The sequence below is a fragment of the Drosophila persimilis genome, unplaced genomic scaffold (assembly GCF_003286085.1).
Source record: "Drosophila persimilis strain 14011-0111.01,24,50 unplaced genomic scaffold, DperRS2 tig00000002-arrow-pilon, whole genome shotgun sequence".
NCBI lineage: Eukaryota > Metazoa > Arthropoda > Insecta > Diptera > Drosophilidae > Drosophila > Drosophila persimilis.
In genome coordinates this window covers 6,898,249-6,911,085 of record NW_020825289.1, presented here as the reverse complement: position 1 = coordinate 6,911,085, position 12,837 = coordinate 6,898,249, and the positions used below count along the sequence as shown (strand labels likewise).

At 46.6% G+C, this 12,837-nt stretch overlaps 1 protein-coding gene across 2 annotated transcripts; it reads right to left on the bottom strand.

The window, feature by feature from the left end:
• Positions 1-950: 950 nt before the first annotated feature.
• Positions 951-12,816, bottom strand: LOC6590741 (cyclic nucleotide-gated cation channel subunit A). 2 transcript variants are annotated; one of them, XM_026985835.1, is made up of 8 exons: positions 12,716-12,816; positions 12,144-12,666; positions 5,459-5,710; positions 5,234-5,396; positions 3,770-4,309; positions 2,177-2,842; positions 1,964-2,114; positions 951-1,889 (listed from the first exon to the last, which is right to left on the bottom strand). In XM_026985835.1, the coding sequence occupies exons 1-8, from the start codon at positions 12,814-12,816 to the stop codon at positions 1,739-1,741; spliced, it is 2,547 nt and encodes an 848-aa protein (XP_026841636.1). In that variant the 3' UTR covers positions 951-1,738. The 2 variants fall into 2 exon arrangements, with proteins under 2 accessions (XP_026841636.1, XP_026841637.1); XM_026985836.1 differs by lacking the exons at positions 12,144-12,666; positions 12,716-12,816 and adding an exon at positions 6,803-6,919.
• Positions 12,817-12,837: the final 21 nt, after the last annotated feature.

Sequence of the window (12,837 nt, the reverse complement as noted above, 5' to 3'; positions counted from 1 at the left end):
ACCAGCACAATTACCACCAGCAGGTGGTATCTACCATCTACCAGATCTTTTCATATATGGGACCACGAACTCCAATCCACTTAATCCAATCGCTTTGAGTCACCCTGTATTTTCATAATGCTCTTTGACTGCGTCAACATTTTATTGTCAGTCATTTTCTACCGGCAGGCACCCCGTCGTTGATGAAATCAGCTCCACTCACGTGGCCCATGCCGTGCCCGAATGATTTTAAAGGGGGCTAAGGAAGGCTCTGCTGAGTCGTTCCGCAGCCCCTGTTTTTGGGGCTTTTGAGTGTACGCGTATTTTTCAACATTTTGCTAAAATTGATTTTTTACTGCACTTACGGCATGATGCGACCATTTCGGGGTTCCACATGGCTCCACAATCGTCTTTCCCCCCCAAATTCAGCTTCTTACTGTCCCATCTACCCCAACTCCCCTCCGCTCTTTTTTGCTCTCTTTTGCTGTGGCATTGCTCATACGCCTCGTGGTGCGCGGCACACAAAGTCGATGTGGCACCTAAAAAGCCAACGCGTGTCGCTGTCACTTTCCTCAATGCGTCTGCATTTATTTACTTTGTTGTTTCTTTTCCTCCTTTTCTTCGCCAGTTTCCCGGCTTGTCTACGCACTCGAATATGTCATTAGAGCCGGCACAAAGGATCCGAGTGGAACCGGAGGCTCGACGCTCGAGGTGATTTGCATTTATCCGTCTCAGCACATGGGGACGGAGTACTCGTACTAGGGGCGGATACGCTTACGCTTATTCCGAATAACTTGACTCGATTCTCGTTTATTCTTCTGTATCTGAACTTACAAATATACAATATACATACATCATACATACATTCAGTGTCTACGACTAATATAAAAATACATTTTATTTTCATTTATACTTGTTTTGTGTGTTCGTTTCATTTTTGTTTTGTTTCGTTTGTCCTTGTTTTTGTTTGGTAGCTTTGTAAGCTTTTTGTTAACGTTTTCCTTGAAGTCGCTTGGGCTTTTTTTGTTTGGGGTTGTCCTTAAAGCGAAATTGTGGTGTCCTCTACAGGAAATGCAGTTCTGACTCATGATCCCCGTCTACATATCATTAGACTCTTCTCTACTCCTGTTCTAGGTAGTTCAGCAATGTCTCTTGTTGGTCAGTTGTTTGTTCGCTATATTGTATTGGAGTGGTTTACAGTTTGGATGCCCTTTTCCAGTAATCCTCCCATCAGGTTTATTGTAAAATGATCCTAGCCTAGGCAAACAGTCGGTTGTTCGCTTGTAAAATTTGACTATACTTAATATATGTACATTGGATCGTAAGGGGCTAGCTTTATACGCGCCTGACTCATCCTGGGCCACCACTTCTGTTTCTCTCTCTCTCTCTCTCTCTCTCTGGCTTGCTTTCTCTCTCATCCCTTAACCTAACCATCATTACACACATACATACACACACACAAACTTTGAGGCACATTCAGTTTTGAATAATTTTATAAATTTATAAAGTTATCTACACTTCCCTTCCCTGTCGTGCTCCTCCACTCAGCCAACACCCCTAATCCTGTTGTCCATTTCTCTAAAAACTAATTGTAAAAATTAAAAATTGATTTACCTGCCCCTAACTTTGACTTCAACTACAGTTTGGCCCCTGGCCAAACGTCCCTATCTTCGCTTCTGCAACTTTAATGCATTTATCACTATATTCCGGCGGACACTGGGGCGGAGGTTGGTCTGGTTTGGATGGGTCTTTGGGGGTCTTAGAGCGTGTTCTGCTTGGCAGCCTCGCCACTTTTGGCAGTCGCGTCGGGTCGCGAACGTGGGCGCCGCTTGGGCTGCAGCGAGTAGAGACGTCCGCTGCGGGCTCGGGTCTGTGGCTCGCTTTCCAAGCGCCATGTGCCAGCACCGCCACTGAAAAAGGGGACACAGAGAAGGGCACAGTGTGTTGGGTGAGCTAGCGAGGACAGGATTCGAGGAATACTCACTTCATTTCCAGCTTGGCCAGTCGCTGCTTGATCTTGGCCTGGCTGGCCGTGTACTCGGCCAACAGTCGGGCCAGGCGCATATTGAGGTTCTCCACGGAGAGCTCCAACTTCTCGATGCCGCCCTCTATGCTGTCATGCACGCGCTGGGAGTCTGGAATGGAGATTGAGGGATAGAGAATTCCCGAGGATGGTTATGTAGAGCTCGTAACGCACCCGAAAATATCTGCTCGTCCAGGAGTCCATCCTTACGCAGCAGCTGGCAGCCGCGCTGGGTGAGGGTGGACCGGGCCTCGGGATAGTCGGCCAGCGTCTCCCACAAATCCCGCTTGGCCAGGCAGAACAGATCCGAGTAGCCCAGGGAGCGGACATTGGCGGTACGTCGGTTGCCCGTCCGATTGCCGGCAATCTCCAGAACGGACACCTCCCCGAAGACGGAGCCGGCGCCCAGGGTGGCCAACACGGTGATTCCATTGTCCCCCACCACCGACAGCTTGCCCCGCTTCACGATGTACATCTCCTTGCCCACATCTCCCTTTCGACAGATGTAGTCGCCGGGGCTGAAGACCTGCAGCTTGAGCTTGAGCACGAGGGCCTCCAGTAGGCCTGGCTCTGTGTCGTGGAAGATGCGCACCTGTTTCAACGTGTCCATGTGCACTTGGATGGCAATCTCCGCCTTCAGCTTGTCCGGCAGAGCGGCCAGCACTCGTTCCTCGTCCAGGGCGCCACTCTGGGACCAGGTGTACGCAAACCAGCGGATCACCCGCGCCTCCAACTCATGACCCACGCGGCGGAAGGCCATGTACTGCTTCACGCCATCCATGCGGTTCTGGAACTCGACGCGGGCCACATTCATATTGGAAATCATGGAACCGATGTTACCTGATAGAGGTAAAAAGAAGAGATTTGAAGTGTTGTTTTATTCAGTCAATGATTAACCCGATAGCGATATAAAACCCGAAATTATCTTTCGGGACATCACTAGGAAGAAGATCGTTTCTGAAAGCATTTCATGAAGGTAGTTTCATAACCGGTTCGTCAAGCGTTTTCCCGCTGGCATAACCCATACCCTATACCATGCAGCCATGTCACTTTTGGACTCCATTCCGGCACATGGGTAACATGGCACAATGGCGACTAATGGCGGCACATCCGGTGGCCATGACAGACTGTTGTGGGAGTAGAATGGAGTGGAGTGGAGTGGAGTGGTGATGGAAAAGTGTAGTGTGAAGGAGATGCCTCAGTGAGTCCTGTCCAAACGAACTCGACATTCATCATTGTAAGTAAATTTGTTTGCACAGTCAGGATGAGGTCGAGGAGAAGTCTGGCATCTGCTGGTGCTGCTGCTGGTGCCGCTGCTACAGAATGCTGCCCATCTCGGGACGGTAATGGCAGCGATAAGGGCAACGACAAAAATGATAAAAAGGCACGTTTGTTAAAAAGAAAGGGCGGGCGGAAGGCGACAGCAACAAATCAACCCAACAAACAAAACAAAACAAACTTGAACACAACTGAAGAGAACTGAGGAAAGGAAAGAAGAACTGAAAGCGTAATGAATAATGTGGGACGGATGGATGGATGGTGGGATGGTTGAGTGGGGCAGAGAGTACGTGTGGGTCGAGACCCTGACGTGCGTGGCTGTAAATTAATACCCATTGATGTCCCAGATGTCACTCTGGAACCAATTAAACGATCAGACGAAATATTTGCGTAAACAACCCTCACCCGAAGGCAAACATAAACCGGACCCAACCATCTAAAAGGGTTCCCTCTTTGCTCTCTACCCTCTACCCTCGAACTCGGACTCACCCACAATGGTGGCAAAGATGAGGACCCCGGCGAGAAAGTCCGCCACCACAAACAAATACTCCACATCGTTCTCGGGAGTGGGCGTCTCTCCGATGGTCGTCAGCGTTAGAGTGGACCAGTAGAAGCTGTAGATGTACTGCCGCTGCAGTGTGTTGTTCCTCGTGCCATTCAGATTATAGACCCACGAGTCTGAGCTGAAGCCAATCTCGTAGCTGATGGCAAAGTACATGCAGGCGTTCCAGTGGATCAGCACCAGGATGGCCAGCACCACCTTGCAGATTCGGAAGGCATTCGGATAGCCGGTGGCCGTCTCCGTTCGGTCGAACCACTCCCAGAGCCGGTTGATGCGCAGCAGACGATTCAGTCGCACAATCACCGGACACGGCAGGTACAAGCTGCTGCAAGTCTCCGGCGGCCACCAGATGTACGCCAAATCCGTGGGCATCATCGAGAGCACGTCCAGGTACCAGCCTTTCGTGTGGAAGTAGTTTCTTCGCAGCCGGAAGGCATCCCGTACGAGCAGACCCTGGTCCAGAAATCCTGCGGTAGACAAGGCAGACAATAGTTTAAGGTTAAGGCTTTGAGATGCGCCCCTCTCCTACATTCCAGCGCCACTGGCGGTTCCTCTTTTGTTTCAGTTGTGTGCCTTTTGCTAGCTTAATGCAGTGGCATATTTTACAGTTCCCTGGGCTTATAAGCCATGCTTCTGTACCTTAATTGTACGAAGTGGGGATACCCTGGGATAAGCCCAAGGCTATTCGGGATTAATGTTTCGGAAGCCCGAACTTCTGGCATGATAGATGGCCTTATAGATTTCCTTTGTGCTTAAGATACGACTAATACGGATTTGGAGATTTGAAATTGATTGCGGTGGACTGTGGCGCATTCTAACGCCCAGTGTGTCTTCTAATTTATAAATGTTTGACAGCAAAATACTATTTTCAGATATTTTTGAGTGTATTTCTAGTTCCAGTCTGCATTTCGATACCCCAATCCATGTGTAAGAACTTTCAAGGTTCCCTATTATCCATTTACATATGTAACAATCAAAGAAACTTCGCTTCATCCCCTTGAATATTCTTAACGCTGTCAGATCTGAAAATTTCACATTCCTCTTTCCTAATTTATGATATCCTCATGGCTGGCTCTCCACTGCAGGGTATCAGACCGTTTGTTGCCATTGTGGAAAATGTCAAGGTTGGCTTATCCCTGCATTTGGCAACTCAACCACGCCCCCGCCCTGCCACGCACACACACGTACCGGGTATGTGGCACTGAAATGGGTTTCGTATGCGTGGCAAATGGCTTTGCCGACAGCATTGCCATTGCCATTGTCTGAGGCGGCTTAAAGCGAGTGATTCGCTTGGTCTGGGTCTCATTTGCATAGTTAAATCTCAAACACGCACAGTGGCACACACAGGGCGGCTACAGGTACAATGCACGGAGAGATGTCAGTTAACTTACCCTCGTGCATGTGAACAAGCGTATCCAGCAGATAGATGAAATCGCAGAGATAATCCAGAGTGTACCAAACCGCAGGAGCACTCTTATTGATCTCCCAGAAGACGGCACGACCCATTACGAATATGATGTTGTAGAGCACGGCCAGCGAGACCACAGCCAGCCACTGTAGATGCAGTTGCAGATGCAATTTGAGTTTGTATTTGAGTTACAGTTGGGCTTACTTACCCTGTAATGGGACTGGAGTGTGGGGTCCACGGAGAGACGGTTGCAAAGGGCACTGCTGCCTCGAATTTCGCTGGAGAGGGCCGCATCGTCCATCATGGGACAGCCCTTGCCAATCTTGTCCGTGTTGGTGGCATTCGAGAACTTCTCCAGGAACCAGTCGGGTGGCTTTGGTCGATTCCGTTTGGTCAGACGTTGCCGCAACGCCTGCAGGGTTCGCCTCAAAGCCGACGGTTTGCTCTGTTTGCTGGGCTCCTGTTCGGGGGAGGAATGAAAACGAAAGTTAAAGAAAGTTTATACGGTTGCTGCCTAATTGAAACGCTTTCGTGCTGGGTATATAGCGCTTTGGTGGCTCTCTTTTAACCGCATTAAAAGTTGGACAGCTTCCAAGTTTTGTGCTTAAATTTTGTTATGTCTGCCAACATTTGTGGCCAAGGGAATGACGCAGACAAAGGAGACGGAACACCAAACATCTTCATGTATAGTCTTTAAGGGGAGCCACCGGATTTCCATTACGATTGCAGTCGAAAAGTAGCCAAACGATTATGATGCGAATATTCTATGGAAAACCCATCGCTGAATTTATACCACTTCACACACACAGCTCTTGGGCTTGCGGGCATTAAAGGGATGTGCTTGACAGGCTAATAAATGCTTATCAGACGCTGGAAGCGGTTAATCCATTAAACCATCTCTTTCACTCTTCCAACGCGAAAAAAGGATGGAGCGCAAAAAAATATGACTCATACGCCGCGTTGGCCCAGAGCAATGGCAAATGACAATGCAATGCCACGCCTCCCGCTGTGTGTCTATGTTCTAACCCGAAGGTCACATACTCGTCGCACACACACAATAAAAGACATTACATGTTAACATACACTGAGGGAAACGAGCGTCGGAATATTAACGAAATTGAAAATTCAATGCCTCAAGCCGTTGTAAGGCAACAAAAGTCTTTAATGAACAATATTTGGAATTATATTTATTTTTGTCACGTTTCAGTATTTAAACGTCTAGAAGCCGGACAGCCATGGCGCTAGCAGAGTGTATAGGGAATGGAATACGATTACGAAGATTGGGACAATACATCGAGTTTGTCGCTCAAAAAGGGATATACATACATTTGTATGTGTCGTAAATAGATAAAGGAAGTAAACTATGTCAGTGCCTAACGAAACTGCCCTCTAAGAGATATTTTACTGTATTTCTTTGGGATAATATTCTTGAGAATATTTGATTCCAGTCCTTTTTTTCGATTTCTGCACACTTGTTGCTTCTTTTCTCTCAGTGTAATCATTTTTACATACACATAAACACACACACACACGTATTTTCATGCTGATTTACCGCATCTGTTTGCTGGCCCGTTATGGCTGCTATATCCAATGATTGCACCATGGCTTTGACTTTGAAATGTCGCATACAAATAGCGGGAGCCTCCTCTTCTTCGTCTTCGTCTGCGCCTTCTCTTTCTTCTTCGTTGTATTTTATCACAATTCACTTCCACTTTTAGTACTTCCCCTTCTAGTACTTCCACTTTCAGCACTTCCACTTTGATTGTTCTCCAAATTTAGCCTAAAGCAACAACAAAAACAACGTTGATAACAGTGAAAACAGCCATTAAAGCCGTTAGTTTTTGGGCAGAAGCTGCGCGCATGCGCATATCGACGTCAAGCTATTTTTTAATACTGTACAACTGCCGCCCGTCCGTCCGCCTAACCGCCTGACTGCCAACTCGCTGGTTGCCATTGAAGGCAAGGCAGCGCCGCGGGCAGCGACGTTGACATCGACATTAGCCGAACCGAACCACGACAGGCATACAGAACAGCCAACAGCGTGGCTATACCCCTCCTGCAGAGGGTATGTTGACTATGAGGGGGATCCAAAAATCGGAATCAATAAGAATATAAATTAAAAACAAAACAAAATTGGAATTACCGCCTGGGAACAAGTCTATGGACTACAAGACTACATCATTTTTTTTTTCATTTGAACATAATCTAGGTTACTTTTACAATAAATTGTTACCAGAATCCAAATCAGACGACTATATCATGTACATATGTAGCTCCCATAATAACACTAAGGGTATCAAAGCTTCGACGCCCCGAAGCCGCATCGCTTGTGTTGTCAATACGGAATGCTGTTTTGCAATTTTCTTAATTTGCATTGCCACAACGCTATGCCGCGTTTTAATTAATTAAAAGCCGCAAACAACAGTAACAGTACAATGATGTCTCAGGCGACTTTGGTCCTTCATTGACCACGCACTTGGAACCGACCCGACGACCTGTGTGGCGGGTGGTGGTGTGCCTTTGGCCATTTTGACAAGATTGATGACGCTGTCGTTGCTTTGACATTCTATCTAAATGTTTTTTAATTGTTTGGGCCATCATTTTCATTAAGTTGAAAGGCTGTACCAGTACCTCTACCCGCACCGGGCGTAAATAATGAGAAAAACTAAACGCACTTTTGAATAAATCAATTGCAATGGAATTGACAAACTGGCAAAGTGATATACAGATTTCCTTGCTGCTCAATACATTTGGATTTTAGTTTCCGATGAGCTCATCGCCGAGTCATGGCAACAGTTGGCCAATTGCAAGGTTGCGCGAAATTCGAGAGGTATATTTTGTGAAATCGAAATTGAAACACTGACCCAGGGAACCACCAACGGCATTATCATCAAAATCACCATCACCAGGCCGCCCTGATTGGCATTCACGGCACAAAGGCCGCGCTGGAGCTGCACAATCATTTCCATAATTGCGAGTCCGTTAGGTCCGGTCCCCCAAAGGGGTGGGATGATTGAGGCGGGGCTTAGAGCTCAGTCAACATTATGCTAAGCAAATCAAGCGTTTTCATAGCGGTGTTTATTGCATGCGTGCGTTTTGTTATGCTGCTCGCATAAAAAAAACAGAACAGAAAGGTAGCTGCGGAGCCTCTGAATTTTCAAAATCTGGAGTTGGTACCTTCGCATAGCCATTACTTTAATAAAAATTAGATTAAAGATTTGATTTGGATCTAAGAATAAGGGGAACATCCCCTAGTCGGGCAAGCGGTTCTAGTATCCTCGATTTGAACAGTGCAATCGGCCTGCATTTAAAGTTCTTTGAAAAATATACCTATGTATCCTCCTCACCGCAATATGCGGATTATTATTATTGTATTATTGTTGTGTGCATGTGTGTACGTGGAATTTCATAAATTTTTGAAGACTTCTGGAAATTTGATAGTATATTTTTAAGAAGTAAACACTAAGCGGCTTTTGGACCGTAAAAATCAGTTGAAAAATACCAAATCGCATGATTACTGGTATTTGTGGACGTTATTGGTGGACTTTTTGGTACCTGGACTCTAATTGAGGGAATGAACTCTTAAAAAGTTGTAAGCTGACGCCATGAAAGCGTTTATCGTTCAAACAGTATTGGTAAGCAGATATAGGCGGGTAGGGATATCGAGGACTGCTGTTCCATTAAACCAGAAAAAGCCGTTTGGCCACATGGATCCCCTTTCAAATATTGATTGTTACTTTAGGGGAAAAACATTCTAATGGACGAAGAAAAACTTTTAGTATCTTATCACTCGATTGATTCGAAGGTTTACCCTTTCACGTTATCACTTATTGGTTATTGATACTCGCAATGGGCGAAAAACAAACTACTCGGACTGCTCCAATGGTTTGGGTAGTTTGTTATTTATTTGATTGTGATTTGGATGGGAACGTGGGAAATTATGCAAATTGCGGTGCAGATTGAATGGCCATAAACTCTGATGCCTGTCGAGGGTGGGGTGGAGCGAGGAGAGGAGAGAAAAAACGATAACGAGTCTTGTTTAATAAACTGACTAATGCGGTTGTCTCCCTCTCCCGCACGAAACTCCTGACTGTACTGATCTGTACTGCTTTGTTCTGCTTTGTACTGGTTTGTTCTGGCTGTGTTCTGTCCGCTCCTTTGTTTTACAGTTGCCCTCCGCTATGGATGAGAGACCCTCATCAATATGGAAATCCACTTGTCGATTGTCCCCGTTCCTGTTCTTGTTGTTGCTTCAATTTTTAAGCCTTGTTTTCGATTGTTTACCGAACGCATTAGCTGACGAGTTTGACATTTTATAATATTATATTATAAATTATCCTCTATTTTTTTCAGTCTATTTTCTTGTATTTTATGTATTGCTGGAGAGTTACTTGCTGGAGAGCTAAGCTGCCGACTGCGAACGCGTTTTTTCCCAACTGTCGATGGCGCAAAAAAAATTTGACTAAGCGGAATGTCCCGGAGAACCAACGGACAGACAGACACAGAGAGAGAGGGCTCCCCGCACTTTTGCTGTTTGTTCTGGAGGTCCGTCCCGTCCCACTCTTTGTCTCTGTCCCATGTCGCCCTGCCGCCCTGTGTGCCATCATCGTGTTGAGTGTCTTGCCGCCTTCTCAAATTGCACACCCGCTACAATACTCGGCCATCATCATGCCAATGGATGGTTGAACAATTGAGCCAACATCCATGTACATACCCGTACTTACATCTGCGGGGGAGCGGTAGGTATGGCGAGGCAAATAGAGTTCATTAATCGGTTTAATGGCGCTGCCTGACTAGATGACAGGGTGGTCGAGGCTGTTCAACTTCAAGAACTTGTAACTATTTTAGATTGGCACGAGACTTGTCATATTTTCAATGCCAATTCTATAAAGTTCCTCCGCCCTGTCTGCCACCAACTGTCCTGGCTGTCCGTTTTGAGTAATGGACCTTTATGTAACCACAATGACGGCAGTTTGGGGTTTTTCTTACCTCAGTTTGCCTTGCTCTCTCAGCTCTTTCAGCTCTCCTGCTGGCCAAACACTGGAAACACACCTCAAAAGCATTAACAACAACCACAGAACAGGCAGAGTCGAGCCAAGCCAATATTTGGTCGACAGCGTCCATGCGGGCAGACACAGGGAAAAGGCTTTGAGGGCTTTCCATTTTCATTTTTATTTATTTCATTGCGTTTTTCCGTTGCTGGTGGTATTGGTATTGGCATTGGCATTGCTGTTGCTTTTCCTATCGGGCCATTTATGAAATGACATTGAAACAGTTTCTGTGTCTGTTTCTGTTTCAGCTTCTGTTTCTACTACTGCCACTGCTACTGCTACTGCTGACGGTTCCTCGTTTCATATACTTTGCGGACCTGGTACTGGAATCGACTCTCTTATCTGTCATATTGGTTGTCGTCCTTGGCTTCGCCTGCTACCCGTTGCGCGCTCCTGCTCCTTTGTGCTCTTGTGAGCAGCAGCTGCTCAGAGCCAACTGTCGAATCTCCCCCATCTTGGAGCCCCGTCAGCGACTCCTCCTGCTCTCGCAAACTGGCCATTCGACCAAAATACACACTCACTTATTTATAGCCCTGCGGGTCAAAGGAAGTGCCCGGCACGGATCGGAGTGCCTTGTTTCCTTTCCCGTACTTACAAGGAAACCCAAGTAATGCAATTATCCTCGATAGGACATGGGCCTGGTACACACCAAGAGCTTTCTGATGAGGATGGCAGAGGAAGCGCAAACTGCAGCAAAGATAAGTTGTTTGATTTGAAGAAGGGGAAACACAAGATTAAAGATGGGTGAGTTTTCGGTTAACCGTAAGAAAAAGTCGGTATCCTGCTGGGATTTTAACTGAAGTTAAGCCATAAATCCTTCAAAAGAAGAACCTTTAATCTATTAGCGTATATTCTATAGAGCTTCACGACTGTAAACATAAAACAGAGGATTTCCTTGTGTTTTGTTGGCTAGTGAAAGTTTGCGAAACCATAAAAAGTTTTCTTATATAACAAGCCAACCCCAAAGAGTCTTTAATTTTCTAAATTGCCTCAATCCAAATAAAGAAAAAGTTATGATTTTGCAATAACGCTTCTATAGTTTTGAACTTGAGAAAGTTACGATAGTACACCCCAAAGATTATAGATAGTTTATCCAACCATCTAAAGATCCTAAACTTCAAAGCAGCTGCCCCTTATTGCGATACCGAACTGTACCTCTTCTATACCCATATTTATCTTTATACTTTCTTTAACTGCTCTTTGTTAGAGTATTCAGGTTTTTGTTTAGCGAACCCCTTGAATAAATCCCCTCTCCTTTGAAACCATTGTGCTGCCTTTTCTTGTCTTTCCCTCTCCTATTTTTTTCGGCTGTGTTTTAAGTCGATTGACACGTGCTAATAAAAATATCTGCGGGTAACCGAAAATGGCATTCAACTGGCGACGGGCGGTGTCGGTCGACGACTGCTTGGGGCGATGGCGATGCCTGGGCTACGTGACAATAGAGGAAGTAATTAAAACGCGATTATCGGCAAGGTCAAGTTTATGAAGGTTTTCTCAGTTCATTTGCATTTGCCTGGAGTGACAAGAGACAGACCGTGGGGGTACGGGCATTGGGCATGGGGCATGAAGCATGGAGCATGGAGCATGGCCAGAAACTAGGCCAATTCCTGCAGGCAGCAGTGGAGTCAATCAATTAAAGCAATTACTTAATTAGATTTCCACATAATTGAATGCTGGCCCAGAGCAATGGCGGCCATAATGTATCGGTTATGGGTTGGAGGGGCTATCGTTTATCAGTTATCAGCTCTGTGCTATCGGTTATCTGCAGCTCCAATCAAATTATATGTACGCCACGATGGCCATGATGGAAAAATGATGTGCATTTTCTTCTTTTTTTCCTACCTGTATCAGCTTTCTGCCGTTTTCCACGTAGCTGGGATCACTGGAGTGCTGCTGGTGCTGCTGCTGTTGTCGTTGGTGACGATGGTTCTGCAGCTGGTGGTGCTTGTGGCGATGCTGCTGCAGGTCAGCCGGAGCAATGACTTCCTCTTGGTTGTCCTCACCATCGGCCCCACCGAAATCATCATCATCCTCGTCGTCATCCTCGTCGTCATCCACCTCAACCTGATTTCTATGGCGATGGGTTCTTTGCCAACTTCTGCGTGGATAATGAAGTTGATGCACCTCCAGGCGCTCCTCGGCTTCCGCTCCCAAGGGAATCGAGCTGGCTGCCTGTTCGACAGAAATCGCTGCGGTTGGCGCAAACGGAGCGAACAAGCCACCGCTAATCTCTTCGAGTGGAGGTGGGACCGGCAACGCCCCTGGCTGCTGGTGGTGCGATTGATGGGGCAGCTGCAACTGGGCGGGCGCTGAGGAGGCGGGTCCCACGAAGCGGGTGGTGCGGTACATGGGGCGGGAGGAGAGGCTTCGATGCATATAAGTACAGTAGTCATTCTCTCGATGTATAAACTTACTTGTATCCGTATTTTGGGGATTCGGTTTCGGGGCGTCTTCTGGTGGACATCATTGAGTTAACCCGATCTCCGCGGGCGGCAGCCATCATGTAGGTCCACATTGTTGAGCTGTCAAGGGATGG